Consider the following 21,897-nt stretch of genomic DNA (forward strand, 5'->3'; position numbering starts at 1 on the left):
TTCATCTTCCATTAAGTTTATCTTCTTCTTCTTCTCTCTAAAAACCCTAATCCAAGAAACTCAATAATAGTACTACAAATCAAAATTCCTAATAAATCAAGAGAAGGAGATTGAGGAATTAGGGTTACAAATTGAGTTTTAGAAGTAATATTCTTACACCTTCAAAAATCCAATTAGTTTGAAACCTACAAAGCGATGTTATATCAAAATTGGGTGAGTTGATTGACAATGATTTAGTATCCATTCCAACACGAATTTGATGGAAGAAGAACCCCGTTGGTCTCTAAATTCCTCAATCTTCTTCTCTTGATTTATTCGAGATTCTGATTTGTAGTACTACTATTAGGTTTCTTGGATTAGGATTTTTAGAGAGAAGAAGAAGATAAACTTAGTGGAAGATGAAGATTGGGGGGGGGGGGGGGGGCAAGATACAACTTTGTAAATTTTCGGTCTAAAATGTAAATATGCTCCTTTAGTCTTTATTCTCCGGAGAATTTTCTTTATTCCCCACGCGACCTATTTTAAGTTGGATCAATTGAGTTGGACCAGAAAAGACACGTGGTGTTTTAATTAGGGGTGGGAATGTTGCCCGCGAACCGAAACCGCCCATGGGTACCCGAGCCCATGATTGACCACAGACACCCGCTACCCGTTGCGGGTAAATTCCACCCGGCCCGATGAGATTTGGTGGGCGGGCGCGGGTAAAAACCCTTGCCCGACCTTCCACCCGCACCCGAGTCCGATAGGGCAAGTCCGATGGGTTCTCATATATATTCGTCCGTTTGTGGTCCATTAGGAAGCTTAAAAGAAGAAATCCACTTTAAATCTTTAATAAGGCGGAGAGAACGTATGTCGTTAGATGATGGATTTCTAAGATCTATTACTAAGGCCAAAAATGAAGCCCGGACCTCCTTGGAGTTGTTCTAATAGCCAAAGAGAAGATTTACCCGACCAGCCCGAGCTCGAAGTGTTTTTATCCGTGGGCGCACATACCCGCACGATTCCCACCCCTTGTGTTATTTAAGAGGTTCATTTGACGGATACACAAGCATGTTATCTATGTGAAGTGAAGATATTAGGGCAATTATGTGTATAGTGGTGTGAGTCTGGCTCAGTTGGCACGCCGAGCATGCCAACACGGTTTGAACTTTTGCCCTGACCGGAACGACACCAATTGGTCTAACACGACACTTCGAGCACGAGAACACAGAAAGTCACGAGTCGGTATGTGTTAAACACTGGGAATGCGACGAACACAGAGTGCCCTTTGTGTTCCAGACACGGGATGTCCATGCATTGACGTAACCTTTATCTTACTCTTTCCTTATTGTTTCTCTCTACTTATATTAATGAGTTAATTTACGATAATTTTTTCTCTCTCCATCGTGTTATTCCGACACAAAACATCCACGCCGTTACGTATTGTTATTGTTTAATGTTAAGTTAAATGGGTTGGGTGACTACGGGTGCAACCACTTACAACTCGCAGACGGCTTCGTTAGGAGATTGGGCTTCTTTTGTTAATGTATTCCAGAGTGGACTGATAAACTCTCTGTTTTTTTGTTCGGTGGTTCCTACTTCTAATTTGTCTTGTGAAAAAGCATGATGTTTTGAATTTTACTATTTGCATTTGAATGTACATACTAAATTTTAGCTAATGCATTTTCCAACTTGCCACGTCGGAAAATAAAATATGTTATGTATTTTATTCTTTGCGTTTAAGTCACACTTTAGACGATAAATAACATTTTGACTTATGCATTTTTCAGATTACGTTGTTGGAAAAAACGTTATATTATGAATTTTACCTTTTGCATTTGACAAAATAGTAGGATGCAAAATTTAAATTTGGGTTGATTCATCTTTCAATTTGCTTTGTGGAAAAATAAATATTTTCACCCCGTACATTTTGCAAACACATTAATAGGCGACATTTCTCTTTATGCAATTTTTTATTTGTCTTGTGGAAAAAGCAATATGTTTTTCATTTGATCCTTTCATTTTGATTTACACCCTTTCGTAGATGGAAAAAGTTAACTTCTAGTAAAATTTCAGTTGTGCGAATTGCACGTGTGAATCAAAACAAAAATGTCATTATTTACATTTTCGTTTCCATCTCAATACCTTCTTCTTTATTTCATTAATCTACTTCATCAATCACAAACCACCATTTCCCTTCTCTAAGATGCTCAATAGTGGTGACAGTCGATGAAGGGGAATGGTTGTGATCTGTAGTTGATGAACTTGATTAATGGAAGTATGAAGATGAAGATATTCAAATGGTTATTAAAATGTAAATAAGTGCATTTTCGTCCTGATTCACATGTGTGATTCACACAACCGACGTTTAACTAGAAGCTAAAGTTTCTATCCACGTCGAGGGGGGGGGGGGGGGGGGGGTGTAAATAAAAGGTTTTAAGAAAAACGTGGGTGTAGTCCTAATATCTATATAAAAGAAAGGTCACTATCAAAATTATAAATAAGGGCATTTTTGTCCTGAGTCACATGTGTGATTTGCACAACTGACATTTAACTAGAAGTTAATGTTTTCCGTCCATGTGAGAGTGTAAATCAAAAGTTAAAGAAAAATGAGGGTGTAGTCCTAATATAAAAGTGGTGGTCAATTTCAAAATCTCACAAACGAAAGAAAAAAGAAGTTAAAAACACAAATTAATGAATAACAAGGTTCACGAAGAATGAAAAAAAAACTTAGACATATGGAAACAATGAGTTAGAGCAACCCCAATTGAGGTTTGGCTAGGCTCCAAAATCTAAAACTTTGGGAGCCCATCCCTAACTCCTAAAGTCCAATAGGGGAGCCCCTGACCTCGGCTAGCGTCGGGGCTAGGAGTCTCTCCCAACTAGCCATTGAAAAGCGCTAGTTTGGATCCACCATTATTTTTCATTTTAATTTATTTATTTTTATCATTTTGAGTAAGTTCTTCTACAAATATGTTTTAAGTTTATTTAATTTTTTCAAAATTCTTTTGTTCAACAATTAGATCAAATTTTAAATTTGAAACTAATAATTTAAAGTTGAAAAATGGAACTAAAATCTCAAATATTTAGAGACTCCTAAACCGGGATAAGAGTCCATCATTTGAGAGCCACTATTAAGTTTGCTCTTATAGCATCTCCAATGCAACACTCAAATTGAAAAACTCAAAGTGACACCTAGGATTTTTTGAGTTTTTTGTAAAAGATTCTCTCCGATGACAACACTCAATTTGGACCTGAAAACGATGTGGCATCATTTAATGTTGAGATATCTCAAGAAGAAACTCAATATTTGAGATTTCTTTTGAGGATCTCAACTGACCACTCGATATTAAAAACAAATTTACCATCTAGGAAATGACACCTAAGTTATTTTTAAAATATTAGAAGGTTTGCATTGGAGATGCTCTTAGACATGGATTTTGAATTTTATTCAGGACTTGGGCTAAATGGATCTTTAAGTAGTACTAAGGCCCAACATTTGCATCCAGAACCAAGAATTTGAAGGTTTTACTGATTAAATAATTTATCAAACTCATAAACCCTAAAACAGAAGAAGCAATCTTCCTCAACCAGAAGAAGCTCAGAACATCGGTAAGTAAATTCCTCCTTGCATTTTGACTTTAGAATGAGATATTTTCTTCAATTATAACCTAATATTATTTGGGTGGTTTTTGTTTTTTTTTTTCATGGTTTTGGTTTTCAGTGAAGCCAGAAGATACTGAAAAATGGGTTTTTGCATGAACCCTTGTGCTGAAAGCTTCTCAGCTAGGTTATCTTCTTCTTCAGCTTTTAATTTATCAAAATCGAAAGCTTCTCCTGCTATTCACTTTTTATTGTATTCAAACAAAACTAGAACAACAAAAAGGAACAGTCTTTCAGCTTTAAACCTCCATTTACAGAGACCCTTTGGTCGTTCAATTAAACCAGGAAACCTAGCTGGTTCAATCCAATGTAAGAACAATGGAACTATTACCACAAATGATGGTTTGGGTACTCCCCAATTTCATGAAGGATCTTCTCCTGTAGGAAAGAGAACTGATTTGAAGAAGATTATGATACTTGGGGCAGGACCAATTGTGATTGGTCAAGCTTGTGAGTTTGATTACTCAGGAACTCAGGCTTGCAAGGCTTTAAAAGAAGAGGGTTATGAAGTTATTCTTATAAACTCAAATCCTGCAACAATCATGACCGATCCCGATTTAGCTGATAAGACTTATATTGCTCCAATGACACCCGAGTTAGTCGAACAAGTCCTTGAGAAGGAGAGACCTGATGCCCTTTTACCCACAATGGGTGGGCAGACTGCTCTCAATCTAGCTGTAGCTTTGGCTGAGAGTGGGGCTCTAGAAAAATACGGGGTAGAATTGATCGGAGCGAAGCTTGAGGCGATTAAGAAAGCCGAGGATAGAGATTTGTTTAAGCAAGCAATGAAGAACATTGGAATTAAGACGCCTCCTTCAGGAATCGGAAATAGTTTAGAAGAGTGTTTAGACATAGCTAGTACTATTGGAGAGTTTCCTTTGATTATACGACCTGCTTTCACTTTGGGTGGGACTGGAGGAGGGATTGCTTATAACAAAGAGGAGTTTGAAACGATTTGTAAGTCTGGTCTTGCTGCCAGTTTGACATCACAGGTTCTTGTGGAGAAGTCTCTATTGGGGTGGAAAGAGTATGAGCTTGAGGTTATGAGAGATTTGGCAGATAATGTGGTAATAATATGTTCAATTGAGAACATTGATCCAATGGGAGTTCACACTGGAGATTCGATAACAGTAGCACCAGCTCAAACTCTGACTGATAAAGAATATCAAAGGCTTAGAGATTACTCTATTGCAATCATTAGAGAAATCGGTGTTGAATGTGGGGGATCAAATGTTCAGTTTGCTGTTAATCCAGAAGATGGTGAGGTTATGGTGATTGAGATGAATCCTCGGGTATCAAGATCATCGGCTTTGGCTTCAAAGGCTACTGGATTTCCAATTGCGAAAATGGCTGCCAAGTTATCAGTTGGTTATACATTGGATCAGATCCCAAATGACATCACAAGGAAAACTCCTGCTAGTTTTGAGCCGTCCATCGATTACGTGGTTACCAAGGCGAGTTTTCTTTCTGTTCTTCTTCTTCTTCTTCTTCTTCTTCTTCTTCTTCTTCTCTGTCTCGCTTGAAATTGTTTTTCTTCATAAATGATTTAGTATTCATTTGGTTTCTGTCTTGATATGCAGATTCCCAGGTTTGCTTTTGAAAAATTCCCTGGCTCTCAGCCAATACTGACTACCCAGATGAAGTCAGTTGGCGAATCCATGGCAATGGGACGTACATTCCAAGAATCGTTTCAGAAAGCAGTTAGGTCCTTGGAGTGTGGATACTCTGGCTGGGGTTGTGCTCAAATCAAGGAGCTTGAGTGGGATTTTGACCAGTTAAAGTACGGACTGCGGGTACCAAGCCCAGAGAGAATTCATATCATATATGCAGCAATGAAGAAAGGGATGAAGGTAGATGAGATCCATGAGTTGAGTTTCGTCGATAAATGGTTTCTCACACAGCTCAGAGAGCTAGTTGACGTGGAACAATACCTCTCGGCTCAAGCCTTATCTGAACTAACTAAAGACGACATGTATGAAGTGAAAAAGAGAGGCTTTAGTGATAAGCAGATTGCCTTTGCAACTAAGTCTTCTGAGAAAGAAGTAAGGCTAAAAAGGTTGTCTCTTGGGGTAAGTCCAGCTTATAAGAGAGTTGATACATGTGCCGCTGAGTTTGAAGCCAATACCCCATATATGTACTCGTCCTATGATTACGAGTGTGAATCTGAACCTACCCAAACGAAGAAGGTTTTGATATTGGGTGGAGGGCCAAACCGAATAGGTCAGGGTATAGAGTTCGACTACTGCTGCTGCCATACTTCCTTTGCCCTTCAGGTTTGTCTTTCCCTTATCTTTTGGCTCTTTTTTTGAATTTGAAATGAATCTGCTGACTGCTGTATGATTTTTCGCATTTCAGTATTTGACCCAAAACATCTTTTAAACTGAATGATCTGGCGTTATATCTTGATGCTATTACTTTTCTCTTTATGCTCCACTTATATTATGTCTGCATAATTTCAGAAAGCTGGGTACGAGACCATCATGATGAATTCAAATCCTGAGACAGTATCAACAGATTATGACACTAGTGACCGACTTTATTTTGAGCCGTTGACAGTTGAAGATGTTTTGAATGTTATTGATCTTGAACGACCCGACGGAATCATTGTACAGTTTGGAGGTCAGACTCCACTTAAGTTAGCTCTCCCAATCGAGCAATACTTAAACGAGCAAAAGCTTTTATGTTCCAGTGGGTCTGGGTATGTTCGAATATGGGGAACATCTCCCGATTCAATCGACGCGGCTGAGGATAGAGAGAGATTCAATGCAATCCTCAAGGAACTTGAGATCGAACAGCCCAAAGGTGGAATAGCCAAGAGTGACTCTGATGCTCTCGCCATTGCCAAAGAAATTGGATACCCAGTTGTCGTTCGTCCTTCATATGTCTTGGGTGGACGGGCAATGGAAATCGTCTATAGTGATGATAAACTTGTAAAATACCTTGAGACTGCTGTTGAGGTTGATCCCGAACGTCCTGTCTTGATTGATAGATACCTCTCAGATGCCATTGAGATTGATGTTGATGCATTGGCCGATTCACATGGAAATGTGGTCATCGGTGGAATAGTGGAACATATCGAGCAAGCTGGGGTTCATTCAGGCGACTCTGCTTGTTCACTACCCACAAAAACTATTCCTTCTCCATGTTTAGAAACAATCAGATCCTGGACTATAAAACTAGCGAAAAGATTAAACGTGTGTGGGCTAATGAACTGTCAGTACGCAATTTCAGGATCAGGAGAAGTTTTCTTGCTCGAAGCAAATCCTCGTGCTTCTCGAACTGTCCCATTTGTGTCGAAAGCAATTGGTCATCCTTTAGCCAAGTATGCATCACTTGTCATGTCAGGTAAATCTCTTCAGGACCTCAATTTCACAAAAGAGATTATTCCTCGGCATATGTCAGTTAAAGAAGCTGTTCTTCCATTCGAAAAGTTCCAAGGTTGTGATGTTTTACTCGGACCAGAAATGCGAAGCACAGGTGAAGTAATGGGTATTGATTTTGAATTCTCTTCTGCATTCGCCAAAGCTCAGATTGCTGCTGGTCAGAAGTTACCCATATCTGGAACTGTTTTTCTCAGCTTAAACGATGTTACAAAACCACATCTTGCTAGCATAGCTCGTTCGTTTTCTAGTCTTGGTTTCAAAATTGTATCGACCTCTGGGACAGCCCACGTCTTAGAATTGGAAGGTATCCCTGTCGAAAGGGTACTGAAGTTGCATGAAGGAAGACCACACGCTAGCGATATGGTAGCTAATGGACAGATTCAGTTAATGGTGATAACTAGTTCGGGCGACGCGTTGGATCAGATAGATGGAAGAGAATTGAGGAAAATGGCTCTTGCTTATAAGGTACCGATTATAACAACAGTTGCTGGAGCAAAAGCTAATGCAGAAGCTATAAAGAGCATGAAACACAGTAATGTGAAGATGATTGCTCTTCAAGATTTTTTCCATGTTGAGGTTGATTCACCGACAAACTTGCAGCCTGCTGCTTCATCAGTTTGATTAGTTCGTTACGAGTAGTTTATCCCTTGGTCTACTTTTCTTTGATCAGTTTTTTCGGTTTTGTACTTTGTTGTATTTGCATGTTTTAACCACATATAATCTTATCATTCCTTGTTTTTGATGATCTTCCTCATCTGTTGTCCAAGATTAGGGTTTAGGGTATCAAGTTTTTCTTTTAGTTTGAAATGTGATATTACAAAATGTTAAGAACTAAATAAAGCTGCAAATTTTGTTCATAGTTTTGAGTGTGATATCACACATTTTTCTCATGCCCTCCAAGCAACCAAGGCTATGGGCATCTTACAAAGTTAGAAAAAGGAAAACAAGAAGAGTGAGCAGCTGGTCATACATTCTTCTCCATGAAATTTCTAGGATTGGAGTGAGGTGGAGAGAGGAAGCTAGGTTGTGAAGAAGGGTTAGCTCGGCCAAGCTTGCACTTGGTCGGCCCAAGTTTGGTCAGCCAGAGTTGTTGTTTGACCGGACAGAGCAGCAACTCGACCAGAGTTGTTGTTTGGTTGAGCTAAGGCTGCTAGGTCAAACGTGCTCCCTCAGTCGGTCGAGGTTGAATGTAGCTGGTTACAGGCTCGAGGCCACGAGTTCAATATTTTTTCCTTCAATTTTCTTTTCTCTTTTCCAAATAGCTCAAAGTAAGGTGTCGTTTGGCAACACTAAAATAAGTTACTTTTTTACTTATTTAAGTAGAAAAGTTAAAAAGTTAGTTTGGTACGCAAGAATTACTGACTTCATTTAAGTTAAAATTTGACTTTTTCTTGAAGTTAAAATTTTTAGCTTTTGACTTCAAAGTAAAGTAACTTTTCTTTGAGACATGCATGAATTTTACTTGACGATTTTTTTTGTCTATCTCGCTCTATTACCACAACTAAACTTCTACCATACCATTCTACCCTCACCACCACTACAACAAGCATTGCACCTCCCCCACCACCCTACCTCAACTACCACTACCACACCTTAACCACCACCACCTTCGTACCACCACCATACACCACCACACCTCGACAATAACTACTTCATAGCTCCACCACCACCACCATCACCGTACCTTCACCACCACCGCCTTACTTTCACCGCCACCACCACCACCGTACCTTCACCGCCACCACCGTCCTTCACCGCCACCACCGTCCTTCACCGCCACCACCAACATACCTTCACCACCACAGGGCCTTCACCACCACCATCATACCTGCATCGTTACCACCTACATATCTTATCCACCACCTTTACCACCATCACCGTACCACCTCCACCATAACTCCGTCACTATCATTCACATACCTTATCCACTATCACCACCACCGTATCTCAACCATCACCGTATTTCCACCATCAAACTTCCACCACCGCCATAATTTCACTATCATCGCCACCATCATACCTCCACCACCACCTCTGCCACCATCATACCTCTCTACCACCACCACAACCATCAAATCTCAACCACCAGCACACCCCATAACTATACCTTCATGGCACCACCACTACCACCAATATCACCACTACTTTGCATATATGAGTAATCGTGGAAATCATAAATAAATTCAATTAAAATCAAGTATCTCTATGAAAAAGAAAAATAAAGTTATCAAAAGTAAATTGAGTTACCAAACTAACTTTTTGACTTTTTTACTTATAAGTAACATTTTTGCCAAATATACTTTTAAAACATTTTTACTTTTTTAAAGCAAAAGAACTTCTACTACAAGCAAAAGTACTTCTACTTTTGGTTGCCAAACGACACCTAAGTACCTTAGTTTTAGCTTTTTAGCTGATGATAATGGAATTTGAAATTCAATAGTCATTGATTTCATTCTTTTTTATTAGATTAATTTCTAAATATGCTTGTATAGAACTAGAATCTTTTTTTTTTTTTGTGATAGAATGTAATTTGAAGCGCCAAATACATATTTAATTATTAAGCTTGTTTACATTTATCTAAATATAAGAAATCTAAGGATATTGTCTAGAAGTCCTTCTCAAAGTTTAAAATATAGTCCTTCGTAGAAATAAAGTTACCTATTAAAAAAACAATAATCTTTTCCTTCATTGAAAAAAAATCTCTAAATTAAGAAAAAATAAGAAACCAAATAAATTTCAAGGGTTAAAACCTATTTAAAAATTCTAATTTAAGAAAAAAAAGAAACAAAATAGAATCGATATGTAATTTATACAAGTTGAAATTTAACAATAAATTTAACAATAAATTACACTTGAAATTTAACAATAAATTTCGTAACATGTAATTTATACAAGCGTCCGTGCCCTAGGGCACGGGATATACCCTAGTACATATTTAATTATTAAGCTTGTTTACATTTATCTAAATATAAGAAATCTAATCTTGTCTGCTACATTAGGTATAAAAAATTAAAATTATCTCTTATATTACCGAAGAGTTCCAAATAAAATATCGTACTGAGCTTTGTTCAGCCACGCCACTAACCTGCCCCAGGGCCTTTAGGAGCAACAGTTAGGTAGTAAAGAAGTTATCCAAATTAACAAAAGAAAATCAACCAAATGTCTAAAGGAAAAGAAGTAAAAGCTAGTCAATCATAAATGTTATTATCATAGGCCATCCGATGTCGATCAATAGATGAAGGAGAGTCGATGGCACTTTTGTGGGCAGTTCGATGGGCCATCGATAAAGGAAAACGAAGTGTATTTTTTTGTGGAGACTCCAAGAATGTTATTAGCATGTTGAACCAAAACGATCGAAGAACATATCACTTACACTGGACAACGGTTCATGTTTTGGATAAAATTAGGAGTCTTACTACTTCTCTTGTTAATGTAAAGTTTATGTATGTTAATCGATCCGTTAATATAAAAGCGGACAAACTTGCTAAATGGTCGAGAACGCGTAAAACCTCTAGATCATGGTTGTTTAAGCAAGACTCTTCCAGCTGCAACAATCTCATATGTAACTTAAGTAAAGTTTAATGATATTGCAGTTTCTTCAAAAAAAAAAAAAAAATGTTATTATCCGCATCTTTACTGCTCATTCTTCTTCTTTCTCTTCTCACTTGGAGAGTAGACAAATCAGTTTTATTTTTTAGTCAGATATGAAATCTAACTTGAGGTTTAATTCGACTCGCGTGACATTTTAAAGTGTGTGTTTTAAGGACTAATTCTGTTTTTACTCTGTGACCTTATAATTCTATTTTTACTCTCTTTTATCTTTCATTAGTTAAGTTCCACAACTGTTATCTCCTTCATTTGTTCATTTCTTTCGAAGAAATTTCTGTTTCTCTTTTTTCTTAGGCTGAGAAGGGTTATTGACAGACGGTCTATTGACATTTGCTAGTGTACTATTATGGGGAAATAGATTATTTCTCCTCCTTCAACTATCGTAGTTTTTCGAATCTCTTTGGGTTATTTAAGCATCTACCCCCATCTATTTAGCGATATTAGGGTTTCACATGTGATGTAGAGGAATTGGCCGAAAAATATATAGAAGAAATAGATGCGGCCAAGTATAAAGGTCACAGACTAAACGGCCAAAACCGAAGTTACGAGTGTCGGAATTGAACGAAATTTTGAGGGATGGTGCGAAATAGTCTTCCGCACTTTGAGGGTCAAATTCCATCGTTTAGGTCCTTAAAACGAACTTTTTAGTAGTTTTCCTATTTTAAGTAATTGTTTTCGGTTTAGGATTTCTTTTATTCCAGTGTTTTATTTTCTTAGGAGTTGCTATTTGAATTTGATTAGGATTAGGAAACCCTGAAACCCTAGGGCTATATAAAGGGTGGACTATTAGTTGTTTTATTCATTCAAGTTTATCAATAAAATTCAGTATTTAATAGTAAATCTTCTAAGTTTCGATTCTATAGTCTTTAGACGAAGATCTAAGGCTCTTTTATTAGTTTTCCGTTGCGTATGGCGTTGGCCTCCATTTTCGTTTTTTTCCGTTAATTACCAGTTAAGTGGTTCACGTGACAACCACATGCGTGACTTATAACAAAAACACTCTTCACGAAATGTTTAGAATTATTTAGCATTGAACCCCAATTATTTAGCAATTTTAGGCCTACACCCCTAAAATGAAAATATATATGAGAATGACTCTCATTCTCGATTTTTCCGTCAAATATCAGTAAAGTGGGTCACATGCCGACGACATGCATGCGTTTTTTATATTATAAGTAACAAGTCTAAAACTAACTGAGGACTACACTTTGTATATAATGATTATATATCTGAGACCTTTTCCACTCTCTCTAAGAAACCAGACTTATTCGACAATCGGACAGTGGGGTAAGCCTTTTTTTATATGTTTTCAATCGGTAGCTTATCTAATATATGTAGCCAGACGGGTCGAACCCGTTTGGGTAGCCTATTTTCCTTAATATTCTGGTTTATTTGGATCAAACGCTCAAACTAACTTCGATTCATGGATCGATCACTTTTTGTACATTATGCAATTTGTGATCTTTAATTCTTATGCTGTCAGATTGTGATGAATTTTCCATCATAAAAACTATCTCTAAATTCCTATAAATATAAGAGGAATACGAAACCGCAAACAAACTACTTAATTGGTATTTGACGAAACCGAGAATGAGAGTCAACTCTAAACATATTTTTGTTTTAAGAATGTAATCCTAATATCAGTAAAGAGTTGGGAGTCAACGTCTAATAACCTAGATTTTTCATGAAGGATATTGTTGTTATAAGTTACGCATGTGGTTGACATGTGAACCACTTAACTGAAATTTAACGAAAAAAATGAGAATAAAGGTTAACATCGTACATATTTTCATTTTGGGAGTGCAGTCCTAATATTTTGCTGAATAACTGAGGTGTGAGGGTGTGGGGGAATGTCTAAATAACCCAATCTCTTTTGATGAAGTCATTCTGTAAATAAGAAAATAGAGATCCTTGGATATAGAAAGAAAGGGACGAGAGAAAATGGGAAGCTATTTTTTGCATAATGCTTCATTGGTCTCAAGCCTTCCTCTATACATGAAAGCCAAATCATCCAAAACAAAATGGAGGTGGTGAACTTGAAACTTTAATGGAATTTAAGCAATAAATAAAGGTAAAACAATGAATTTGTCGATGCGAACAAAATCTGTAGCTTTATTTGGTTCTTAACATTCTGTAACAACACACTTCAAAGAAAAACTTGAAACCCCAAACCCTAATCTTGGACAGAAAACAAGGAAGTTTATTGAAAACAAGGAAACATAAGATTATAAGCGGTTAAAACATTCAACCTGAATACAACGAAGTACAAAATTGAACCCATAAACAAACATCAACGTAAAGTAGACCAAGATAAGGCTACTTGAAAACGATGTAATCAAACCGATGAAGCAGCAGCCTGCAAGTTTGTTGGTGAATTAACCTCAACATCGAAGAAATCTTGAAGAGCAATCATCTTCACATTACTGTGTTTCATACTCTTTATAGCTTCTGCACTAGCTTTTGCTCCAGCAACTGTTGTTATAATCGGTACCTTATAAGCAAGAGCCATTCTCCTCAATTCTCTTCCATCAATCTGATCTAAAGCATCACCCGAACTTGTTATCACCATTAACTGAATCTGTCCATTAGCTACCATATCACCAGCGTGTGGTCTTCCTTCATGCAACTTCAGTACCCTTTCGACAGGGATACCTTCCAATTCTAAGACGTGGGCTGTCCCAGATGTCGATACAATTTTAAAACCAAGACTAGAAAATGAACGAGCTATTGTAGCAAGATGTGGTTTTGTGAGATCATTTAAGCTGAGGAAAACAGTTCCTGATACGGGTAACTTCTGACCAGCAGCAATCTGAGCTTTGGCGAACGCAGAAGAGAATTCAAAATCAATACCCATTACTTCACCCGTACTTCGCATTTCTGGTCCGAGCAAAACGTCACAACCTTGGAACTTCTCGAATGGAAGAACAGCTTCTTTAACTGACATATGCCGAGGGATGATCTCTTTTGTGAAATTGATGTCTTGGAGCGATTTACCTGACATGACAAGCGATGCATACTTGGCTAGAGGGTGACCAATGGCTTTCGACACAAATGGAACAGTTCGAGAAGCACGAGGATTTGCTTCGAGCAAGAAAACTTCTCCTGACGCTGAAATTGCATATTGACAATTCATTAGCCCACATACATTTAATCTCTTCGCGAGTTTTATAGTCCAGGACCTGATTGTTTCTAAACATGGAGATGGAATAGTTTTCGTGGGTAATGAACAAGCAGAGTCGCCCGAATGAACCCCAGCTTGCTCAATGTGTTCCATTATTCCACCAATTACCACATTTCCATGTGAATCGGCCAATGCATCAACATCAATCTCAATGGCATCCGAGAGGTATCTATCAATCAAGACAGGACGTTCAGGGTCAACCTCAACAGCAGTCTCGAGGTACTTTATAAGTTTATCATCACTATACACGATCTCCATTGCCCGTCCACCCAAGACATATGAAGGACGAACAACAACTGGATATCCAATTTCCTTGGCAATGGCAAGAGCGTCAGAGTCACTCTTGGCAATTCCACCTTTGGGCTGTTCAATTTCGAGTTCCTTGAGGATGGCATTGAATCTCTCTCTATCCTCAGCCGCGTCGATTGAATCTGGAGATGTTCCCCATATTCGAACATACCCAGACCCACTCGAGCATAAAAGCTTTTGCTCATTCAAGTATCGCTCGATAGGGAGAGCTAACTTAAGTGGAGTCTGTCCTCCAAACTGTACAATGATTCCATCAGGTCGTTCGAGATCAATGACATTTAACACATCTTCAACTGTCAACGGTTCAAAGTAAAGTCGGTCACTAGTGTCGTAATCTGTTGATACTGTCTCAGGATTTGAGTTCATCATGATGGTCTCATACCCAGCTTTCTGAAAATTTGCAGATAGAAGTATATATTACTGTACTGATACATAAGTCACTTATTTTAGTATATCATAAAGAGAAAGGAAACAATAGCATCAAGATATATGGATCGTTCAGTTTAAGGGAAATACTGGATCATATGCGAAAAATCATATAGCAGATTCATTTCGAATTCAAAAAAGAGCCAAAAGATAAGGGAAAGACAAACCTGAAGGGCAAAGGAAGTATGGCAGCAGCAGTAGTCGAACTCTATACCCTGACCTATTCGGTTTGGTCCTCCACCCAATATCAAAACCTTCTTCGTTTGGGTAGGTTCAGATTCACACTCGTAATCATAGGACGAGTACATATATGGGGTATTGGCTTCAAACTCCGCGGCACATGTATCAACTCTCTTATAAGCTGGAGTTACCCCTAGAGACAACCTTTTTACCCTTACTTCTTTCTCAGAAGATTTCGTTGCAAAGGCAATCTGCTTATCACTAAAGCCTCTCTTTTTCACTTCATACATGTCGTCTTTAGTTAGTTCAGATAAGGCTTGAGCTGAGAGGTATTGTTCCACGTCAACTAGCTCTCGGAGCTGTGTGAGAAACCATTTATCGACGAAACTCAACTCATGGATCTCATCCACATTCATCCCCTTCTTCATTGCTGCATATATGGTATGTATACGTTCTGGACTTGGGACCCTAAGCCCGTACTTTAACTGGTCAAAATCCCACTCAAGCTCCTTGATTTGAGCACAACCCCAACCAGAGTATCCACACTCCAAGGACCTAACTGCTTTCTGGAATGATTCTTGGAATGTACGGCCCATTGCCATGGATTCACCAACTGACTTCATCTGGGTTGTCAGTATTGGCTGAGAACCAGGGAACTTTTCAAAAGCAAACCGAGGAATCTGCATATTGATAGAGAACCAAAACATATGCCACAGTAAGAATAGACGCAACTAGATAGCGGGAAACTCTGAAAGTATGAAACTCAAAGTCAAGGGTGTGCTTCTCCTGTTCTGAATGACTAAACTATGTATGGAGATAAAAAAAACATGTAAGAAAAACAACAATTGAAACAGAGAAAGAAGAAGAAGAACAAAAAGAAAACTCGCCTTGGTCACCACATAATCGATGGACGGCTCAAAACTAGCAGGAGTTTTCCTTGTGATGTCGTTTGGGATCTGATCCAAGGTATAACCAACTGATAACTTGGCAGCCATCTTCGCAATTGGAAATCCAGTAGCCTTCGAAGCCAAAGCCGATGATCTTGATACCCGAGGATTCATCTCAATTACCATAACCTCACCATCTTCTGGATTAACAGCAAACTGAACATTCGATCCCCCACATTCAACACCGATTTCTCTAATGATTGCAATTGAGTAATCTCTAAGCCTTTGATACTCTTTATCAGTTAGAGTTTGAGCTGGTGCTACTGTTATTGAATCTCCAGTGTGAACTCCCATTGGATCAATGTTCTCAATTGAACATATTATTACCACATTATCTGCCAAATCTCTCATAACCTCAAGCTCATATTCCTTCCATCCCAACAGAGACTTCTCCACAAGAACCTGTGATGTCAAGCTAGCAGCAAGACCAGACTTACAAATCGTTTCAAACTCCTCTTTGTTATAAGCAATTCCACCTCCAGTCCCACCCAAAGTGAAAGCAGGTCGAATAATCAAAGGGAAGTCTCCAATAGAACTAGCTATGTCTAAACACTCTTCTAAACTATTACCGATACCCGAAGGAGGCGTCTTTATTCCAATATTCTTCATTGCTTGCTTAAACAAATCTCTATCCTCGGCTTTTTTGATCGCCTCAAGCTTGGCTCCTATCAACTCCACCCCGTATTTTTCAAGAGCCCCACTTTCAGCTAAAGCTACAGCAAGATTAAGAGCTGTCTGCCCACCCATTGTGGGTAAAAGAGCATCAGGTCTCTCCTTCTCAAGGACTTGTTCGACTAACTCTGGTGTCATTGGAGCAATATAAGTCTTATCGGCTAAATCGGGATCGGTCATGATTGTTGCAGGATTTGAGTTTATAAGAATAACTTCATAACCTTCTTCTTTTAAAGCCTTACAAGCCTGAGTTCCTGAGTAATCAAACTCACAAGCTTGACCAATCACAATTGGTCCTGCCCCAAGTATCATAATCTTCTTCAAATCAGTTCTCTTTCCAACAGGAGTAGATCCTCCATGAAATTGGGGAGTACCCAAATCATCATTTGTGGTAATAGTTCCATTGTTCTTACATTGGATTAAACCAGCTAGGTTTCCTGGTTTAATTGAACGACCAAATGGTCTCTGTAAATGGAGGTTTAAAGCTGAAAGACTGTTCCTTTTTGTTGTTCCAGTTTTGTTTGAATACAATAAAAAGTGAATAGCAGGAGAAGATTTTGATTTCGATTTCGACAAATTAAAATTTGAAGAAGATAACCTAGCTGAGAAGCTTTCAGCACAAGGGTTCATGCAAAAACCCATCTTTTTCACTCTCTTTTATCTCTTCTTCTACCTTCACTGAAAATCAAAATCAAAACCATAAACAAAAACAACCCAAATCATGTTAGGTTATTATTGAAGAAAAGATCTCATTTTTAAACCAAAAAACATATGGAGTATTTTACTTACCGACCTTCTGACCTTCTGGGTTGAGGAAGAATGCTTCTTCTGTTTTAGGGTTTATGAGTATGATAAATTAATAAAGCAATTGGATGGAAAGAGGAGAGAGAGAGAGAAACAGGAATATGCATCAGGACCACGGTGGGGTGAAAGTGGAACAATAAAAGTGGTGCCAAATAAAGGAAATGTTTCTTTTTTATCATTGTGAATCCTTTAAACTCAACTGTGGAGGAAGGTCAAACCAAATTGGCTAGTCAGACAAATCAAACATAGAGTAAGAATAAAAATAAATATTCTGAAACTTAGAGTTGAGTTCGTTCGGATAATAAGTCATATTTCATATCTAAAACAGGAAAACATAAAAAACAGATAAGTACTACTACAATCTGAAAACATAGTTGTGTTACGATAATCGTGTCGTGTCGACATGCCACATAACTACTTTCTACGCCCATGAACGAGTCGTGTCGTGACGTGGCCGGACCGTGTCGTCGGCGATGACAACAGGAGTGTGGAGGCTTATGAAAACCTCAATCTTGTTGCCATTTATGAGAGCTCCCCATGCCAGACTTCACATTAAGTTATTACCACTAATAGAAATATATTTCCTATTTGAATATTGTTCAGTCTTTGAGGCTGGCCGTTTTGTGAATGCCACTAAAATGAGTAGCTACCAGATTCTCATTCAAAGCAATGCAGAGGAAAATGCATCTCTCGAAATTCCTATGGCTTTGCATATGAACAAAGTAGCACCTTACATAACAAAAACTACATAACACTCAAACCCCTCATGTTGTACCATAAATGGTTTGATCCTTTTTCATTTGTAAAATCTAGTAGTAGTACAATTATTTTTTTTTGGTTGAATATGGACTACGATTTACGTTAATCATTACATGACATTGATACACAATCAAGATGTGATAAGCACGATAATCGTCTAAGTTAAACAGTAATGAAAGAGGCCTATAGTCCGACAAACTTATTATTTGTACCTTTAATAACCCAAATTTAATAACAACGAACTCCACTTCCACTTTCCATTGTTACCTCCAGGATTTTGCAGTAGTACAATTATTGACCCTTGTGCATTTTGGAACTATCTTTAGATTTTTTTTGATGAGAATGGAACTATCTTTAGATACAATGTCTCATTTTATCGAGTGTTATTTGATACACCATCGGCTCTTCCCTTGGAAATCGAACGTGACTACAACAATTCTAGGGGTGACTGAGGAAAAACAAAAAGGAATATATGATAAAAGAAACTACAAAAGTCTACTTACCCCAAGACGTAAACATGAATCAACTAATTGTATATCGAGATTTAAAAAAGTTAGTGTATAAGCCTTGAGTAGGTTTTGACCTGTAGCCTCTTCTAGCATTACTCCTAACACAATTTATTCCATGCCAAGAACAAAAGGGGGAAATAATTTTCTAACACCCATTAAGAGGTTGTACTTAACTAACTCTCTGTCCATGATGATATATTTAGTTACATATTTCTCATTCTAACACAAACTTCATCTTCTGCCATTACTCTACTATCATAAGTTAAAGTTTCCTTGATACTAGGTAGTGTTTGTTATTTTTGATTTTCAAATCTTGAGATAATATGATTTTTGTTTGTCTCACTTCTTGCTTTGATTGATTTATTCTAGAAATTTTGGATATTATGAATTAATGTTTTCAATGAATGTTTTTTAACCGATATTTTGTGTTAATTTATAATCTTGTGTATTGATTTCTTTTTTGATACCTAGAATTTTGTTTAATCAGAAAATAATTTTGTTTGAAATTTTAAATTGATTATCAATATGGAATCGTTTGATTTTTAGGGGTTTCGATTCTTTAGTGTTTTTTTGATACGTAACCAATTTACATGGTATAATCAAAAGTTATATTATAATGACCAAAACTAGAAATCCTGTATATAAAATTCGATATACTCTCTACTAGAGGAAGAGTTAGATTGGATTCCAATTGTAAGTGTTCTAACCTACTTAGAAGAGAGTTTAGGATTCATCCATCTCATCACCCTACTTATGTTTGGTCCTTTTACAAAATAACCAAAAACAACGGAAAAAGAACAAGGTTCATCATCACATCCTTTTCCTAAGTGACCTTTTCCTTCCCTTCATCATCACACCCATTTTCATTAGAACTTCACTGCCGCAACAGCATATTCCAGCCCGCACCTTCAAATTCACTTCCCTATTTCCTTTTTTTTTTCTTTTTGAGGAGGTACTGACAAGATGCGACAATCCTTGCAAAAATTCTCACGAAAAATTATCCTCATGTTCCATATCACTAATGCACTGCCCACACGCGTAGCATCGAGGAACGAAAGTGACACATCTTCTTTGTTGGTCACTTAAGGAGTGTTTCCTTCGGCAACTCGCTGTAGGACAATCATATACAGCGTCAAGTTTTAACAGAAAGCATTCAATATCAATGTCACAATCACCATCATATGGAAAAGAAGATAGATCGTCATGGAAGAAATTTGGTTGTGAGTTTTTGACGGTTGAGTTATACTTTCTGCACTTAATAAGGACTTCAGCTCTTCGAAGTGGTTGTACGTTATGGCACGACAATGACTAGTTCGTAGTTGTTTTACTCAAACACATCTGAATATTTCAAAGCCTTCAGATTATCCACAATACTTTCAGTATCTAGTTTTGTACATTCTTGAACACTCAACTGCAAGAAGATATAAATTAATGTTCTAATCACTTCATTGTGTCAAAAAAAGAGTGACCAAATTAGCTAACAAATCGTGTTTTTTCTTCCATAAATATCATCATACAATAATCTCAGAGAGAATAATAGTCCAATTGATAACAGAAAAGTCATCAATTACAAAAGAGAAGCACTAAATAAACAATAACAAATCTAATATAAAAAAGTATGACATAAAATCACTACATACTTAACTTTTCCCGTCTAGTTTTGTATTGATTCATCTTTGATACCTAGATTCTTGTTTAATCAGAAAATAATTTTGTTTGAAAATTTTAAATTGATTATTAATATAGAATCATTTGATTCTTAGGAGTTTTGATTGATTAGAGGTTTTAACCAATTTGCATGGTTTGTATAATGGGGCTGAAGAGAGAGATTGATGGAAGGGAGTGCTAGAACTGAAGGGAGTGCTGGAAATTCTTACCAAAATTTCTGATGAAAAACAAAAAACATATGAAAAATAATAGAAAAGACTACAAAAGTAAACTTATCTGGACCTCAATAGAATTCAACTATCCATTGAGACTAGAAATTTTTATCAAGAGGGTTAAATTTAAAACAAAGACCGTTGCTTTCGTGTAAATTTAAAATAGAGTTTGATTTGTATCCTCTACTTGCAATACACAATAAAGTAGTCTGGTAAGTAAAACTCCACTTAAACAAGAAACAGTTTAAAACAACTGAAACAAGAAACAATGTTATTTTAATTTTTAACTCTTGAGATAGGATTTGTTTATCTCATCTTTTTTTTTTGCTTTGATCCGTTCGTTCTGGATTTCCGAATATTATAATTGAATGTTATTTTAATCAATATTTTGTGTTGATTTACAATGTTTTGTATTGATTCCTCTTTGATACCTACGGTTTTGTTTAATCAGAAAATAATTTTGTTTGAAAATTTTAAATTGATTATTAATATAGAATCATTTTATTTTTAGGAGTTTTGATTGATTAGAGGTTTCGAAGAGTAACCAATTTGTATGATCAGGTTGATTAAGGATCAATGATAAGAATCAATGGGGTTTTGTTATTAGGGTTCAATCGTGGCAGACGAAGAACAAACTAGAGAGAGAAAAAGATGCAGGTTATAGAGAGAGATTGACGGAAGGAAGAGCTGGAGATACAGAGATGAAGAATGAAACACAGAAAAAAATTTGTCAAGAGTACTCTTCTTTAACAAAAAAAAGATACGTGATAATTTATGGCTGCAACTTTGGAGAATAAATTCTCTAGGAATCTACGTTATTTTTGTACATTCTCGGGGGCATATTTGATTGTAGTCCAAAAATTCACTTGATCAAACATTGTCTACCAAAATTTAGATTTTTTTCTTTTTTGCAAGCTAACATTCATCTCTGCATCTTTCCCTCTCCCTTTCTCTCTCTTTATCGCTCTCTGTCGTTGTCTCTGTTTCCAAATCCAAACAACAATATTACTTAACCAAATATTGGTTACATCATTATACACAAACAGATTTGCTACTAAGAAAAGATTTAGAACTAAAAGAGAGAAAATCAAAATTTTACTTGGGTTCCCCCATATTCAGGTAAGAGAACAGTATAACCTAGCTTCCTTAAAACACAGGAATTAGCATCCCATTTTTATCATGGGCACCTTCCTTTACCCTAGAACTCATGAATCGAGATACCAGTAAGATTTTGTTTAATTTTCTTTAGGTTGTTATGCTAAATTTAGAGTTTTATCTTAATTTTGGTTAGTGATTTAAGTTATGTGATAAAGAAGTTGAAGGAGAAATAGTATGAATGCATATAGGGGATGTTACTGTGAAACATGTGGAGTCATATGGGTTTTGTTGGAAAGAGTTGTTCAGATTGGCTAGAGAAAGAAAGGCCGTGGGAGAGAGACAATCAGGGCTGACCCTGATTTTTTGGTGGCCTGAAGCAAATTTAAAAAATGAGGCCCCTTATATCATGCGCAAATTCAAAATCACTTTAAGCCCTCGTAAATCTAGGTTAACCATGCATGAGCCAATCCTATAAAATCTATTATATTAAAACAGGTC

At 37.1% G+C, this 21,897-nt stretch overlaps 2 protein-coding genes across 3 annotated transcripts; one reads left to right on the top strand and one right to left on the bottom strand.

Annotated features, from left to right (window-relative positions):
• Positions 1–3,259: 3,259 nt before the first annotated feature.
• Positions 3,260–7,882, top strand: LOC147547546 (carbamoyl phosphate synthase arginine-specific large chain, chloroplastic-like). Its single transcript, XM_086666866.1, has 4 exons — positions 3,260–3,591; positions 3,704–5,096; positions 5,223–5,915; positions 6,102–7,882. The coding sequence occupies exons 2-4, from the start codon at positions 3,726–3,728 to the stop codon at positions 7,644–7,646; spliced, it is 3,609 nt and encodes a 1,202-aa protein (XP_086522992.1). The 5' UTR covers positions 3,260–3,591; positions 3,704–3,725; the 3' UTR covers positions 7,647–7,882.
• Positions 7,883–12,718: 4,836 nt separating this feature from the next.
• Positions 12,719–17,536, bottom strand: LOC147547547 (carbamoyl phosphate synthase arginine-specific large chain, chloroplastic-like). Of its 2 annotated transcripts, none has more exons than XM_086666868.1 (4): positions 17,143–17,536; positions 15,618–17,027; positions 14,718–15,410; positions 12,719–14,514 (listed from the first exon to the last, which is right to left on the bottom strand). In XM_086666868.1, the coding sequence occupies exons 2-4, from the start codon at positions 16,989–16,991 to the stop codon at positions 12,970–12,972; spliced, it is 3,612 nt and encodes a 1,203-aa protein (XP_086522994.1). In that variant the 5' UTR covers positions 16,992–17,027; positions 17,143–17,536; the 3' UTR covers positions 12,719–12,969. The 2 variants fall into 2 exon arrangements, with proteins under 2 accessions (XP_086522994.1, XP_086522993.1); XM_086666867.1 differs by having other exon boundaries at positions 17,139–17,445.
• Between the last annotated feature and the right edge of the window lie 4,361 nt (positions 17,537–21,897).

This window comes from Eschscholzia californica, unplaced genomic scaffold (assembly GCF_041429995.1).
Source record: "Eschscholzia californica isolate CP2 unplaced genomic scaffold, dmEscCali1.0.p SCAF_3, whole genome shotgun sequence".
Lineage (NCBI taxonomy): Eukaryota > Viridiplantae > Streptophyta > Magnoliopsida > Ranunculales > Papaveraceae > Eschscholzia > Eschscholzia californica.